This window comes from Lucilia sericata, unplaced genomic scaffold (assembly GCF_015586225.1).
Source record: "Lucilia sericata isolate MDLA Ls3-8-SP2 unplaced genomic scaffold, ASM1558622v1 Contig002348F_arrow, whole genome shotgun sequence".
Taxonomy (NCBI): Eukaryota; Metazoa; Arthropoda; class Insecta; order Diptera; family Calliphoridae; genus Lucilia; species Lucilia sericata.
Window position 1 is genome coordinate 30001 of NW_023996159.1, and position 15394 is coordinate 45394.

General features: G+C 30.3%; 3 protein-coding genes across 5 annotated transcripts in view; 1 reads left to right on the forward strand and 2 right to left on the reverse strand.

Annotated features, from left to right (window-relative positions):
- LOC119613840 overlaps nt 1-7857 on the reverse strand; it is a 29142-nt gene extending 21285 nt beyond the window's left edge. The window contains exons 1-2 of one of the 3 annotated variants that reach the window (XM_037969907.1): nt 7273-7857; nt 6142-7106 (exon numbers count right to left, since the gene is read on the reverse strand). In XM_037969907.1, the coding sequence (XP_037825835.1) occupies nt 6142-6180 (39 nt within the window). In that variant the 5' untranslated portion in view covers nt 6181-7106; nt 7273-7857. Of the gene's footprint in view, nt 1-6141 lie in introns of all 3 variants that reach the window. The other 2 variants (XM_037969906.1, XM_037969908.1) reach the window with 2 other exon arrangements.
- A 1658-nt stretch (nt 7858-9515) lies between these two features.
- LOC119613841 (proteasome subunit alpha type-4) lies at nt 9516-10721 on the reverse strand. Its single transcript, XM_037969909.1, is given in 3 exon segments — nt 9516-9711; nt 9714-10431; nt 10560-10721. Coding segments are annotated over 3 exon segments (783 nt in total). The 5' UTR covers nt 10563-10721; the 3' UTR covers nt 9516-9649.
- A 963-nt stretch (nt 10722-11684) lies between these two features.
- LOC119613844 (augmin complex subunit dgt3) lies at nt 11685-14829 on the forward strand. The gene is made up of 7 exons (XM_037969911.1): nt 11685-11823; nt 11891-12219; nt 12282-12459; nt 12523-12707; nt 13555-14220; nt 14290-14467; nt 14529-14829. Exons 1-7 carry the CDS (start codon nt 11806-11808, stop codon nt 14685-14687), a joined length of 1713 nt encoding a protein of 570 aa, XP_037825839.1. The 5' UTR covers nt 11685-11805; the 3' UTR covers nt 14688-14829.
- Nucleotides 14830-15394: the final 565 nt, after the last annotated feature.

Consider the following 15394-nt stretch of genomic DNA (forward strand, 5'->3'; position numbering starts at 1 on the left):
ATATATTATAAAATAAGAATAAAAGAATACAAATATATGTACATTTATGCACACAGCACATAAAAACACAAAATAATAAAAGAAAAACAAACAAAAATTTATAAATAAATAATAAAAAACAATAACAAATAGAATTACAACAATAACGGCAAAATACAAAAAAAAATTGCACTCTTTTTTAACCTCACAGCAGTCAGAGGAGACTGTCAATAAAACTAATAAGAGAATGAGAAATAGAAAATTATTCGTTTAGACTAAACGTCTGTCTCACCCACTGGCCCTAAATAAAAAACAACTAAAACAACCAATGGATGACATTACAACCAAACGTCATACCGATTCTCTGACTAACTTAATAACTGTTTGTGTGTATGTTGTCTGGTTCGACTCTTGCATTAGATTTTTTAATAAATAACAAAACAAAAATAAAACACTCGTTGTGATGAAAAAAAATCCCAAATAGAAAATTTCATAGAATGAGTAGATGTGAGTGAGCGAGCGAATGAGTTTTAGAAAATTTTTAGGGTAAATAAGAGAAGACTGATGGGAAATTTAATGTCTATGCAAAAAAAAAAAAAAAACAAACTTAAAATGAAATAACAAAAATAAAAAAATAATCATAAAAAACCCTAGGTTGGGGCTAGCAACCCATCCATCCAAACAACCAACCCAACCAACCGACGTACCAACCATTCATTCATTTAACGGAAGTAAAGTAAGGTGTGTGTGAGTGTGTCTGAATGAATGAGTGTTAGATGGCTGGTTTGTATATTGGTATTGGTTGCAGAGTTGGATAGTTTTGTATTTAATAATTAATATTAAATCTATTTCAAAAATAATATAGGAGTCCCTTGACTATTAGTTGGATTAGATTAGTCAACAGACAGTCCATAGACTTGTCCATAAAGTAGTAAATAGTCTAATCAATGCACTAGTCCATAGAGTAGTCCACAGACTTATCTATGGACCTGTCACTAGACTTGTCCATAGACTAGTCAATAGATTAGTCCATAGACTAGTTTATAAACTAGTACATAAACCAATCAATATACTAGTCCATAGACTAATCAATAGACAAGACTATTCAATAGACTAATCCATAGACTAGTCAATACATTGGGCCATGGACTATTCAATAGACGTGTCCATAGACTAATCAATAGACTAGTCAATAAACTAGTTAATATAATAGTCCATAGACTAATCAATAGACTAGTCCATTACCTAGTTAAAAGGCTAATGAATAGACTAGTCCTTATCCCAATCAAAAGACTAGTACATATACTATTCAATAGACTAGAATAGTCAATAGACTAATCCATAGACTAGACTAGTCAATATGTGGCTAGTCCATAGACTAATCAATAGACTAATCCATAGACTAATTAATAGACAAGCCAATAGACTATTCCATAGATTAATCCATAGTTTAGCCCATAAACTAGTCAATAGATTAGTCTATTGAATAGTCAATAGACTAATCAATAGACAAGTCAATAGACTAGTCCATAGACTAGTCAATAGACTAGTCCATAGTCTAGTCAATAGACTAATCCATAGACTTATCAATAGACTACCCCATAAACTAGTCAGTAGACTTTTACATAGACTAATCAATAGACTTGTCCATAGACTAATAAATAGACTAGTCAATAGACTAATCAATAGACTAGTCCATAAACTATCCAATAGACTAATCTATAGACTAGTCCGTAGACTAATCAATAGACTAGTACATAGACTAGCCAATAGAAAGGACCAAAGACTAGCCAATAGACAGGTCCAAAGACTATTCTAAAGACTGGACAATAGATTATTCCATGGACTAGTCCAATATTAGACAATAGACTAGTCCAAAGACTGGTCAATAGATAAATCTAAAGACTAGACAATAGCACTTATCTATATACCTTATACTAGACAATATTCTAGTTTATAGGCTAGTGAATAGACAAGTCAACAGACTAATACATAGACTAGACGATAGACTAGTCGTTAAAACACTATATAGTCCATAGAATTGTTCATAGACTAGTCAAAAAGACTGATCCATATTCAAAAGACTGATCCATAGATTACTCAATAGACTTGTCCGTAGGTTAGTCAATAGTCTAGTCAATAGACTAGTCCATAGATTTTAAAAGACTGATCCATACATTAGCCAATATTCTAGTCAATAGACTAGCCTATGGACTAGTTCATAGATTAATCAATATACTAGTCCAAAGGAGAGTCAATAGACTAGTCCAAAGGAAAGTCAATAGACTAGTCCAAAAACTAGTCCACAGAATAGTCCATAGAATAGTCCATAGACAGTCAACTAACTAGTCCATAGACTAGTCAACAAACAGGTTCTTAGACTAGTCTACAAACTAGTCCATTGACTATTACATATACTAGACGATAGGCTAATCCATAGACTAGATGAGAGGCTAGTCGATAGACTGGTCGATGGACTAGTGTATAAACTAGACTCGCCCATAACAGGTCAATAGTATAGTCAATAGACTAGTAGATGTCTAGACTATGAGTATTCGGCATTTTTTTTTTTTTTGCAATTTCCTTAACTTCGGGCTATCATAAAGGATCTACTTTCCATCGTCGGAAATGATTCCAAGAATACGCCCTGAATAACGCCCCTAATTCATCACCTCCAAATTTTCACTGCTCTTAAATAGCACGAACCAATCATAGCAAAATTGATGGAATATTTAGATGAGTATGTAAATGATTGTTGTTTCCAAAGTTTTCGAGTCCAAAAGTTTATTAATTCGACTCGACTAGTTTTTTAATTAATCTTCCAATAATATTTTTAATCTAAATTCTTCTACTAATTTGTCCATCTCTGAAAAAAAAAGAAATATGGGTTTGGGGCTCTAGTGAAGAGAGGGTTGCTGGTAGATTATGTTATATGCAGAAATACCAGATGTGTTTTGTTAGGAAACTAGATATTTTTTATTAAAATTTTTCAAAATTTCTTGCAAGTTTTATGATCGTAAAATAATAAAACTTACTTGGAAAACTTAGTTCCAAGATTTTTAACAAAAACTCTTGTAAATAAACCATAACTAATAACAATCTGGCAACCCCAGCTATATGTGCAAGTGTCTGTATATTTTCATATTGTTGAAATAGAAATGATAGAAAGGTTTTAGGCGCAACGTGGGGGACGTTAAGTAAATGCAGAAAAATTGGATTTTAAAAGGCTTTAATTTTGTTTTCTTTTTTTCCCCGTTTTTTTTTATTATTTATTTTTTAAGGAAAAGCTTTATATATGTATAAAAAAATGAGAAGGAAGTTCATTTAATATTAAAAAAATAAATACGAAAAAAAATGTTTTAAGTAAAGTAAAACAAAAACAAAATTCGTCTGTTGTATTAAAAAAAAAAAAGAATAAAAGAATTAGAAATTATGATGGAAAGGTAATGTAACGATTTTAAAGTTTAAAATGGTAATTTCTTTAAAAATTTATTATGTATAAAGTTAAGTAAAAAATTTATTTTATAAAAAAGTTATTTACATTATTATAATTATACTAACTACTAAACTATAGCTTGGTATACTAAAGTATGTTATATTAAACTGAAAAACTATAAAACTTCCTTAAAGGACTCTGTAATGTAAGACTGACTTTGAATCCAAAGTCTAATATTCAGCATTCTAAGAGTCCTTATCATTTCTAGCACATTAAAGGCGATTCCGCAACAGATTTAGGCGTAACATTGGCATAACAACGCCTCATCGGTTTTAAACATTGCCACAAACCCTATAAAAGCCTGATGTATTAGGGACTAATTTACTGATGGAAACTCGAACTCCCAACTTTAGTCGCATTACTTTCATACCTAGATAAAAGCTTTGAGTATCAACAAATAAGAATGTATAGTCGTACATGACCGCCCATATGATACCCTACACCACTTTAATTCCGAAATATTTTATCACTTTGTGGACAAAAAGGTGATTTTCTGAAAGAGGAATTATATAAGCTTAGGGGGTAAATATGGGCCTACCCTTACAAATCGTCAGTATCATTTATATCTATATGTAGAGTGCTTACAATGCTAACTTGGTCATACCGATGAACCGACATGGTTTAATCGACTTAGAAAGTAATTCTGAACCGATGGATGTATCTAAAGGTGCTTATCACAGAAGCATATTGCCTTTCTCACTGTATTGGTGTAGGGCATAACAACAACCTAACATTATTCCTTAACTTTCATAGGATCTCTTTAAAGTGAACTATTTTTAATAAAGTTAAGATTTTAAATTCAGAATAATAAAACTAAACCACCTATGTATAAATACTTATGAGTAAAGACTTAGATTCAATATGCATAGGTACAAACGGAGTCAATAACACCGCCCAACAAAATTTAAAAAAAATTAAAACCTATAGATTAAATTAAACTTTTCTGAAGGATTGAGCAGCCGACAGATTGGACTTTTAGTGGCCATCATAATCTTTTATAAATAAAGGTTTGATCGCGCTATAATAGCGCCTCAAAAATTACATAAAACTGATATTATATCAAACTTTACAACACGATATCTTGAACAAGTAAGAGTGTTATATTCGGCTATGCCGAATCTTATATACCCACCATCAAACCTCGTTTGACTCGAATGAAACTTACTTATGTCGAATTTCATCTATATACTCGTATATTTAGGCCAGTTATAAGCGTTAAAGTAATTTTCTGAAGGGGACCATGTATAGGGGGGTAGGGTCAATTATGGGTCGATCCTCATAAAATTTGGTAGATAGAATTTGGTTCGTATTAAATTTATTTGTGTCGAATTTCATCGCTACACTCGTATTTTTAAACCATTAATGAGCGTTGCAGTCATTTTCTGAAGGGGACCTTATATGGGGGGTAGGGTCAATCATGGACCGATCCTCATAAAATTTTTTAGATAGATTTTGACTCGTATGAAACTTACTTATGTCGAATTTCATCTATATACTAGTATTTTTAAGCCAGTAATGAGCGTTAAAGTCATTTTCTGAAGGGGATCGGTCCATAATTGGCCCTACTCCCCATAAAATTTCGCATATTGATTTTGGATCATAAGAAACTTACTTATATCGAATTTAAACAAGTTATGGCTGTTAAAGCTGCTTTTCGAGGGGCCACTTGTATGGGGCTATCCGAAAACGTGGACCGATATTGCCCATTTTCAATACCAAACAAACCTTACCTATAAGAAATATTTATGTGAAATTTCAACCCTCTAGCTCTTTCCGTTCGGACTCTATCGTGCTTTCAACAGACAGACAGACGGACGGACGGACAGACATGGCTAGATCGTCTTAGAATTTAATGAGGACCCAGAATATATATACTTTTGTGGGTCTATGACCAATATTTCTATGTGTTACAAACGGAATGACAAAATCAATATACCCCCCATCTTTTTTGATGGTGGGTATAAAAACAGATGTTGTCCTGTGTTATTAATAACATTCATAAATTAGTTCATTATTTAAATAATTAAAAAAAAACTTAAAAATATAAAAAGAAAGTACACAATTTTTTATAAATAAAGATTCTAGAATCTAGATACACTTTATAAAAGTAGGTCTTATTTATCCACTAAAATTTCATGAGATAGATCTTGTATTTCTTCCTCCCTTGCTTCTTACAATCTATTTACTACCTATTGCTAGTGTGCTAGCTTGCCAGCCTGCTTAAAAAAAAAACAAAGAATTTATTTTAATTAAATTTTCCAATTTACCTTAACTGTACTCTAAGCAAATACACAAACAAACAAACATTCGCCTTCTCTCGCTGAGACACACACAAACACACTCTTTCAGAATATATCTCTCATTATCATAAAAAAATGAAAAAAAAAATAGAGAGCAAAAATAGCATATGAAAACAAGAAAAACTACAAAAACAACACAAAGAAAAACAGTATAAAGAAATAAAATTGTACATTTATCCTTTCACACTTTAATTTTTTTTGTAATAATTACTAACTTAATTATGTTTAATTAAGTTATCAATTATATAAAAGAAGAGTGTACCTATTTAATTAATTAATTTAAGTATTTGTTGTTGTAATTAGTTGTTTATTTATATTTGTTTGTAGCTTATAATGGTATTTGTATGTAAGCGTTTTTGTAATTACCAGTATTTTAAAATCCAATTGTGTAGTTTTTGTATCCATTTTGTTGCTCTGTTGATTTCTTTTTCTTATTCTGCATTTGGCTTAATTTCGTTTATTTTCTTTTTGCTTTTCTCTATGGGTTTTTTTTTTACTTGTTTCTCTATGGTTGTTGCTGCTGTTTATTATTTGTTATTTATTATTAGTTGTTAGTTTAATGTACGTTTGTTTAGTTGTAAATTTATTTATGTTTTTGTTTTTCTTTATTTTTTAAAAGACATTTACACACATACAGCTCTGCACAATAACATTTCGTTTTTTTTTCTCTTTATACAAACACTCGCTTGCTTGCTGCTTTTGACAGTCAGCCAGCCATTTGCGTTTTTTAGTAATTTTCACTATTTGCTTTTATTCTTCTTTAATTTGTTTTATTTAAATTTTTTTTGTTTCATTATTTTTATTTGAATGTATATTTTTGTTATTTCGCTTTGAAATTTTTTTATATTAAACACAGCAGAGAAAGAACGATTAAATGTTAACGCTAACGTCGACGTTGACGTCATTAAACGTTAACAGCGTAAATAATGTACAATTAAGCGCGCTCTTTTACACACATTTTTTGTTTTTTTTTTTTAGTATATACAGTAGTACATACATACATATACCTAGATGTTTATTAGTACCGTGTTGGTAGTAGTAAACGTAGTGTTGGTATTGTATTGAGGTTATGTATTGAACTGACAGCTCTGCTTAAATGAGAAAAACGTTTACGTTATTCTCTGTTCTCTTTTCAATAGATATTTCTTTTTTATTTTTTTAAATTTTTTGCTTTTTCTTGTTGTTGCTTTAGCTATTCTCTTTCTTTTTTTTTGGGTAGATTTTAATATAATTTTTCTTATTATTGACTTTTCTTATGAATTATGTGTTTTTCTTATACATTTATCTTAAATTTTCTCTTTTAGCTGTTATTTTCTTACGTAGCTTTTTCACTTAAAAACGTATGAATTAAATTTTTTTATACAAATATTCTTTTAAATTTAGTTAACAACTTTTTTTGTCGAAATAATTGTATATTTCTTAGGTATACACATTATTAATAAGAAAAAAAAAAACAATCAATGATTTTCAATTTTCGTTAACATTTTTTTCTTTCACCTCTTCGTTTTATCCGCAATTTTTCCAACACATTTACACCATTAGCATTCTATTTCTATTTTCAACCGATACGTACTTTTTTTTGTATATTTGAATTTCAAAAAAATTTCAATTTATGCAATTTTCTCGTTTGCTTTTACTTCTTTCCCCGTTTTTTTTTTTTCACTTAAAAATACTTTACAATTTTATATTTTTAAAATTTTTTTTCTTTCTTCACACACACTCAACACTCTTCTTGCCACCTCCTGTGGCAACTACTTATTTAAAAAAGACCAGCAGCAGCCATCCGAAAACGACAACGTACATTCGTTTGAGTTTTTTTTCTTTCTACTTTTTTTTATTTGTCGTGTTTTACAGCCGACGACCCGTTTTTATATATTCAATTTCGTTTTTTTCTTATAAATTTTGTCGTTTTCTTATGAAATTCATATTAGTTTGGGAGTTAATTGGTTAATTGTACATTTTAAATGTTTTGTTTTATTAAAAAATCACTAATAATCGTAGATTTTAGTTATTTTTTACGCGCTTTAATGGCGCTGCACGACGGAATTTAGAGATTTCTCTCATTTACTTTTGTTCTCATATTCGTTGTTCAAAATATGATGGCGATTAATTTCTTGGGCGAATTAATCTATTACAAATTCAACCAACTCATTGTGGTTGCCAGACTGTAAGGAAATCAAAATAAAATGCTATTATAATAATAGTATTATTTTCTAAAATAGTTTAAACTGTTGGTTTCTTTATTTAAAAGTAAAGGCAAAAGTAACTGTAGGAAAACATATACATATATAATATGATAATTAAGTAAGGTGGTATAACATTACAATAAATTTTACAATCACTATACCCTACACCACTGTAGTGATGATAGTATTATGCGCTTGTGTTGATGTTTGTAACACACAAATATCTGTTGGGTTTGTGTTTTCAAGTGCTTCTCTCATGAATCAAAGACGAATCTTTTTGAAAAGGTTGGAATCGGTCCACTATTTCACTAAGCCTCTGAATAGGACTATAGAGCTCATAATTATGTTAAATGTTATAGTATCTCTTCAAAAATAGGTACCACTTAGATTTGTATGAGTAAAATTTATATTGAATTTTTATTTCGTTTCCACGTCAATTAGATCTTCGATCCGGAACGCCAAGAACCTTTACCAACAGAGTTAAGGCAAAAACTTCAGAGTTAAGTAAAAAAAAAATTTAAATGACTAATTAGTCAAAATTTGTTAATTTTGAATTTTTATTTCGTTTCCACGTCAATTAGATCTTCGATCCGGAACGCCAAGAACCTTGCTCTATCTATCTATCTATCAATCTATCTATCTATCTATCTATCTATCTATCTATCTATCTATCTATCTATCTATCTATCTATCTATCTATCTATCTATCTATCTATCTATCTATCTATCTATCTATCTATCTATCTATCTATCTATCTATCTATCTATCTATCTATCTATCTATCTATCTATCTATCTATCTATCTATCTATCTATCTATCTATCTATCTATCTATCTATCTATCTATCTATCTATCTATCTATCTATCTATCTATCTATCTATCTATCTATCTATCTATCTATCTATCTATCTATATATCTATCTATCTATCTATCTATCTATCTATCTATCTATCTATCTATCTATCTATCTATCTATCTATCTATCTATCTATCTATCTATCTTTCTATCTTTCTATCTATCTATCTATCTATCTATCTATTTATCTATCTATCTATCTATCTATCTATCTATCTATCTATCTATCTATCTATCTATCTATCTATCTATCTATCTATCTATCTATCTATCTATCTATCTATCTATCTATCTATCTATCTATCTATCTATCTATCTATCTATCTATCTATCTATCTTTCTATCTATCTATCTATCTATCTATCTATCTATCTATCTATCTATCTTTCTATCTAAGATATTGTTTTTATATTCATGCAATGTAAAATTCATATTGGTAATTTTATAATAAAAACACATTTTCCATCTCTGGTACAGCAGCAATAATTTATTGCTAACGGTAATCTATTACAAAATTCACAAATAAAGAGTGATGCCATATCTATAAACATTTTGATACCAAATAGAATTCGATAATTTTGATGCAGTTCAAATAGAATATTTTTACTTGTTAGAAAAAATTAAATTTTTGTTAAAAAACATTTTAAATGTTTCTCAAAATTTTTTCAAATTGATTTGAAATCAAAAATAAATATTCACAATTCAAAATAATTTCATTTTATTTCCAGAAATTTTATTTCCTTTAAAAAAAATCCTAAATTGTTAAAATTTTTTTCTCACATTTAAAACTACAAAAAAACTCCATTAAATTCCCCACACATACACAACTTAAGGCTTTTGAGCAGCTTGTTTCTCCTTCTTAGCTGCCTCGGCTTCAGCTTCCATTTTGTGTACTTTTCTATCAATTCTTCAACATCGGTTTTATTCAGAATCTTAATGACAGTTTTATCGTTGACACGCTGTAATGTGGCCATTTCAACCTTTTCCGAGGTCAGTTTAGTGGTATCCAAAGTTTTGCTTAAAACCTTAACAGCCAAATCTTTAGCTTGGGCCAAAGTAATCTTTTCAGTTTCACTGAGTTCCTGCTTTAGCATAGAAATTGCGGCACCAAAATTATTACCAATACAGGTGGCCTTCCAGCCGCCATAATTACCACTGGGATCGGATTGATACAATTGATAACCGTAATGTTTATCCCAGCCCATGTATAAAATGGAAACACCAAATGGACGTTTGCCACCGTATTGAGTGTAGGCCTGTTTGATGTCACACAAATAGGAGACCAATTGTTCGCAAGGCATAGATTCGCCGTAGCTAAATTGATAACGTTGAGCTATGACACGCAACTCATTGGTCAAGACATTAGCATCAGCGGTAATACCGGCTACAGAGCACACCATATTATCGTTTAATTTGTAGATCTTTTCGGAAAATATGCTACTGTCCAGCAATTTGTTGGTATTGCGGCATTCTGCTGCCAATAAAATGCCATCTTCAGCCAGAATACCTAAGCAGGTACCGGCATGGGAAATAGCTTCCATGGCATATTCCACCTGGTAAAGGCGACCTTCGGGAGAGAATATTGTAGTACGGGAATCATAGCGGCGTGCCTAAAATAGGAAAACAAAAGGATGTTTAGCATTTACATATCAAACAAAATACACAGCAATTTTATTCGCTTTAGAGCTTGTTATTAACTTTAATTATTCTATCCCCGATATTCATACTTTTTACTTACCATTTTTTGTTAATTTATTTAAGCTTTCTTTACTTTTTAAACAATATTTTATTAATTTGCAAAATTTCGTACGCCGTCTCAAAATGCAAACTCACTTGTCATTGTAGGCCAGTAATGCTAACTATTATTTACCAAAATACGGTAAATATTGAAAATCGCTAGAACAAACCGTAGTTAACAATGAAAACATTTAGCGATTTATTTAAATTATATTCGGAATATATAAATGAAATAAAAAGTATTAATAGTTATCGTTATTTTCTCAATTGGACGCAAATTTCTGGAATTATAGATAGAATTTGAATCAATTTGTAGGTACACACAAATCAACTTTTGTAATAGATAAGAGAGAAGGATAAGAAGAATGTAATTTTGTAATACTCTTCAACTTCGTGAGAAAAGTTTGCAATTTCTACAAAAGAATATTCCGAGCCTATATTCCGAGTCCTAGTAGGACTTTTAAAGGGCTGAAAATTACTTAATCGTAAATAACTTAATAATAAATAATGATATCGGAATAAAATTGTACACAAATATGTTTTGTATAAATAAAAATGGTTCTGCGATTTCTTTCCGCATGGGTTCATAATTGACACATAATATGAACCCATATAAAGGCATCTGAAAATCCTTTACATTTATTATTTAAGCTTTCAAACTTTATAAAATGTAAATTTCTATAAAAATTCGACGTGTAAAAAAAGAACTAGTTTATAGGTGAAGAGTATTTAAGATTCGACATATCCGAATATTGCACTTTAACTTGTTCGTTTTTATCTCCCTTCTCCACCCAATACCCAATATGCATTGATGAAAATATATTTCTTTAACCAAGGGTGTAGCCTATTGAAAATGGCTAAAGGGGCCTTTACACGATCACCATTTTACATTTAAGTTTAATGAAAAAGTAATACGAAATTACGTATGACAAAAAAGAGAATAAAGGTGGAAGTACACAAATATTTTGGAATTAAGTAAAAATACAAATACAATTCAAACATTTGCAAGATTATTTACAGAAAATAAAGAAAACGCTTAATTGTCCACACAATTTCTATAATACAACTCTGTTTTTGCAAACAAAGACAATTGAGATATCATCTGGCAACTCTTTAGAATATTGTTGTTTTTTTAACTATGTGTCAATTTTTTTATTATTGTTTTTGTTTTTGAATTCTAAACCGCCGGAATTTGTAAAAAATATATTTTTTTGTGACTTGAAAGAAATTAAATTTTTCTACAAATTATGGGAGATATAATAAATGTAAGTTTTGTTATTTATTTAAGTGAAGACCAAACAATAATTGTCTTTTATTATTTTCGCTTTTAAGAATATGGAAATTTTTAAAAAGCTTAATTTTGACACTTCCAATCAATGGATTTTCTATGATGAACGTTTTCATAAATTTTTTGATTTTTTCGCTAATAACATAACTGATTCGAATATTTTGGAAGAAACTGAGGTCTTGGAACGTGAAGAGTATGTAAAACGTCAGGAATACTTAGATGGTTCGGAAAGACGGCAACGTATTGAAGAGTTGTTAAAAGTGTATCCTGGTTTAATGAAAGATTGCGAGGAGGATGTAGAGGATTTGACACAGGATTTAGAGATCTTAGAGCAATCTTGCCAGGAGTATGGCAATTTAATAAAGGAGATGCAGTAAGTGGAATTTTAACATACAAGCATTTAAGTAAAATATTTAATTTTTTTTGTTTTCTAAGAGAAACCAAAAATTTTCTAAATTGTAAATTAAATTATCAAGAGAAGCGTTGCACTAGTTTAACAAATGCCGAAGCTGAGCTAGCGTTGTTATGCAGAAAAAAAGCTAAACATTTGGAGGAATTGCAAGAGGATAATCATAAGAAATGCCAAGAGGTGGTTAAAACTTTTACGACAATGGTAAGTATCATGTAGGTATCATAATTTGCTAATATATTACATTTTTTTTTTGTTTTTCTCCAGCATTCCCCTAACTTATTTATGCATCAATTATCTTTGGATCAGTATTTTTTAAAATGTGACTCCTTTACCCAATATCTTTCGCTGTACTTGAAAGACAATTTCAAAATACAAGATTATAATGATTTGGACACCAGTCTCACCGAAAACCAAGAAACCGCTGAAAAATTGGAAAAACTTAAAAAGTCGTAAGTAGAAATTTGAATTGTATTAATTTCAATACTTGGCAACTTTGTGGTCTAGTCTTTGATTTACTTTTTTGACTAGACCATAAGTCTTTTGATTTCTATAAGGACTAGTACATTGGCTATTCTATAGACTTTGTTAGTCTATGATCTAGGCACTTGTTTAGCCTATGAAACAGTCTTTCTGTCGTTCAGTTCTTGTTTAGTACTAATTCAGTTCTAGTTTAGTTTTAGTTCAGTTCTAGTTCAGTTCTAGTTAAGTTCTAGTTTAGTTCTAGTTCAGTTCAAGTTCAGTTCTAGTTCAGTTCTAGTTTAGCTCTAGTTCAATTCTAGTTCACTTCTAGTTCAGTTCTAGTTCAGTCTAGTTCAGTTCTAGTTCAGTTCTAGTTCAGTTCTAGTTCAGTTCTAGTTCAGTTCTAGTTCAGTTCTAGTTCAGTTCTAGTTCAGTTCTAGTTCAGTTCTAGTTCAGTTCTAGTTCAGTTCTAGTTCAGTTCTAGTTCAGTTCTAGTTCAGTTCTAGTTCAGTTCTAGTTCAGTTCTAGTTCAGTTTTAGTTCAGTTCTAGTTCAGTTCTAGTTCAGTTCTAGTTCAGTTCTAGTTGAGTTCTAGTTCAGTGGACTATTGACTCGTCAAAGGACTAGTCTATTGACCAGATGACTTGTCTATTGAATAGTGGACTAATCTATAGTCAAATCTAGTCTAGTCAATAGACTTTGGACTAATTCACAGACTAATCCATTGCATAGTCTATGGATCAGGACATGGTCAATAGACTAGTCCATAGATTGATATGTTTTATTTCGAACACACTAACAGAGAGTAACTTTTTTAATTTATTATTTAATCCTCCAGTATGCGAGACTATAAATTGGCCTATATTAAGGAGAAAGCCAAATGTCGTGCCACCCAAAGTGTTATAGAATCTCTAAATCTATCACAAATTCATGTTATCAGTCTCTCCGATATGGAACGTGAAACACACGAGCTATCGATAGTAAACTCTCATCAAAATATTGCCAATCAAACGCTAATGGCCGATCTCAATATACAAATACAATTGCAGGCACAAAAGACCATTGAGCAGATACTCTTCGAAAATACAAAACAGAAACTGGAAAGAGCTTTAAAACGTCATGAAAACGTTAAAAGTCTAATGAAAATTATATCGGATGCCATTTCGAATGCTGAACTTATATGGATAAGTATACAAATGGATTTGGAAAAGAATCGCAATCGTTTCGATAATACCGAACAGTTAACTGCAGCCACACAGCAATGTCTGCAACGGATACAGTTTATGAATCAGGCCACAAATCAACATGCCATAAACTCGGCCAGTTTGGAATTTATTAATCAATTGTCACAACAGCTGGGCAAACATTTGCGCCAACAGTTGCGTTGTGATGTCAAGGGCTGTCTGTATGAATACGAAAAGTTTAAACGTTTAGTGAACTATGCTCTACAGGGTTTACTTAATCGCAAACCGTATAATGCAGCATTAGAGAAAATGAAAGAAATGTAGGTGTCTTATAAGAATGAGTTCTATTATTATTTTTAATTAATTATTTATTATTATTTATAAACTAGCAAACGTTTGGAGGCAACTTTAGTGCCATTTGTTTATGACAGTCCTGTTAATGTGCCCATGTTTGAGAATGTCCATTATCTAAGGCCCATTTTTAATGTGCAGACACAACAACAGCGCATTGAAAAGCAATTAAGACATTTACGTACCCAATTTCAAGAAAATATATCAAAAAGATTTGTAAGTTTCTTTAAAAAGCTCAAATTATATTATTTACTATTGCATTTTTCTCCATTTCCAGGAAAAAGACAAACTTTGGCGTTATAGTCAATTATTATGGATATGGTTTCTAACTGAGCCGCGACGTGTTCTACATGCCATCGAAGAGGCAAAAAAAGCAGCCTCTAAAGTACCACAATTGACTGGCATCAAGGCTTTGGGCGGCATTAAACGTAAATAAGTTTACTTTTATACTTTTGCTTATATTTATTTCATTTGACATATTCGTTAACATTTTTTTTTAATTTGGTTCTTTTTGTTATTGCATATAAATGTTGAAAATAAGTAAAAATTTGATAATAAATAAAACTAACTTATTAGGGAATTTAATATTCAAATGAGTTTTTTTTATGTCTTCTTTGGTATGATATCTCCAAGGTATTTAGAAAAAAAAATAGAAAATTGTTATTATAAAAAGGAGAAAACAAAAACATCAAAGGGTTGTAAAAGATGAAATAAATAAATATGTAAGTTTAGCAATACAACTTGTGGAAATGTTGGTTGTTGTTGACAATCTTTGGCCGAGTCATATTTGCTATCTGTTTATAAAAAAACCAGTAGAAGAAGTACCATGGACTTACTACTTACAATTGAAATCAACAGTTGGTTATAAAATTTAAACAAAATACTCAACAAAACTCTAAATAAACTTTAGATTAAACGAGTATTGTTAATTTCTACAAATGTTTCGTTTAAACAACGATTTCGTTTGAATGACACTCGTGAGCGAGTAATAATTTCGTATTATAAACGAATTGTATTGTTTAAAGAAGTATGAGTGCGAAGAAGTGATTTCTTGAGTATGTAAATGTATTTTTCTTTATTTTGTATTAAAATGTCCAAGATTTAATTGTTACAACTGTACAGTGGGACAAAATTATTATATAT

Excerpts from the sequence above, each read along its gene's own strand:
- LOC119613844 (XM_037969911.1), top strand. Across the intron at positions 12,460-12,522 it reads TTAAAACTTTTACGACAATG|CATTCCCCTAACTTATTTAT; the intron begins GTAAGTATCATG and ends GTTTTTCTCCAG. Across the intron at positions 14,468-14,528 it reads AAAATATATCAAAAAGATTT|GAAAAAGACAAACTTTGGCG; the intron begins GTAAGTTTCTTT and ends CTCCATTTCCAG.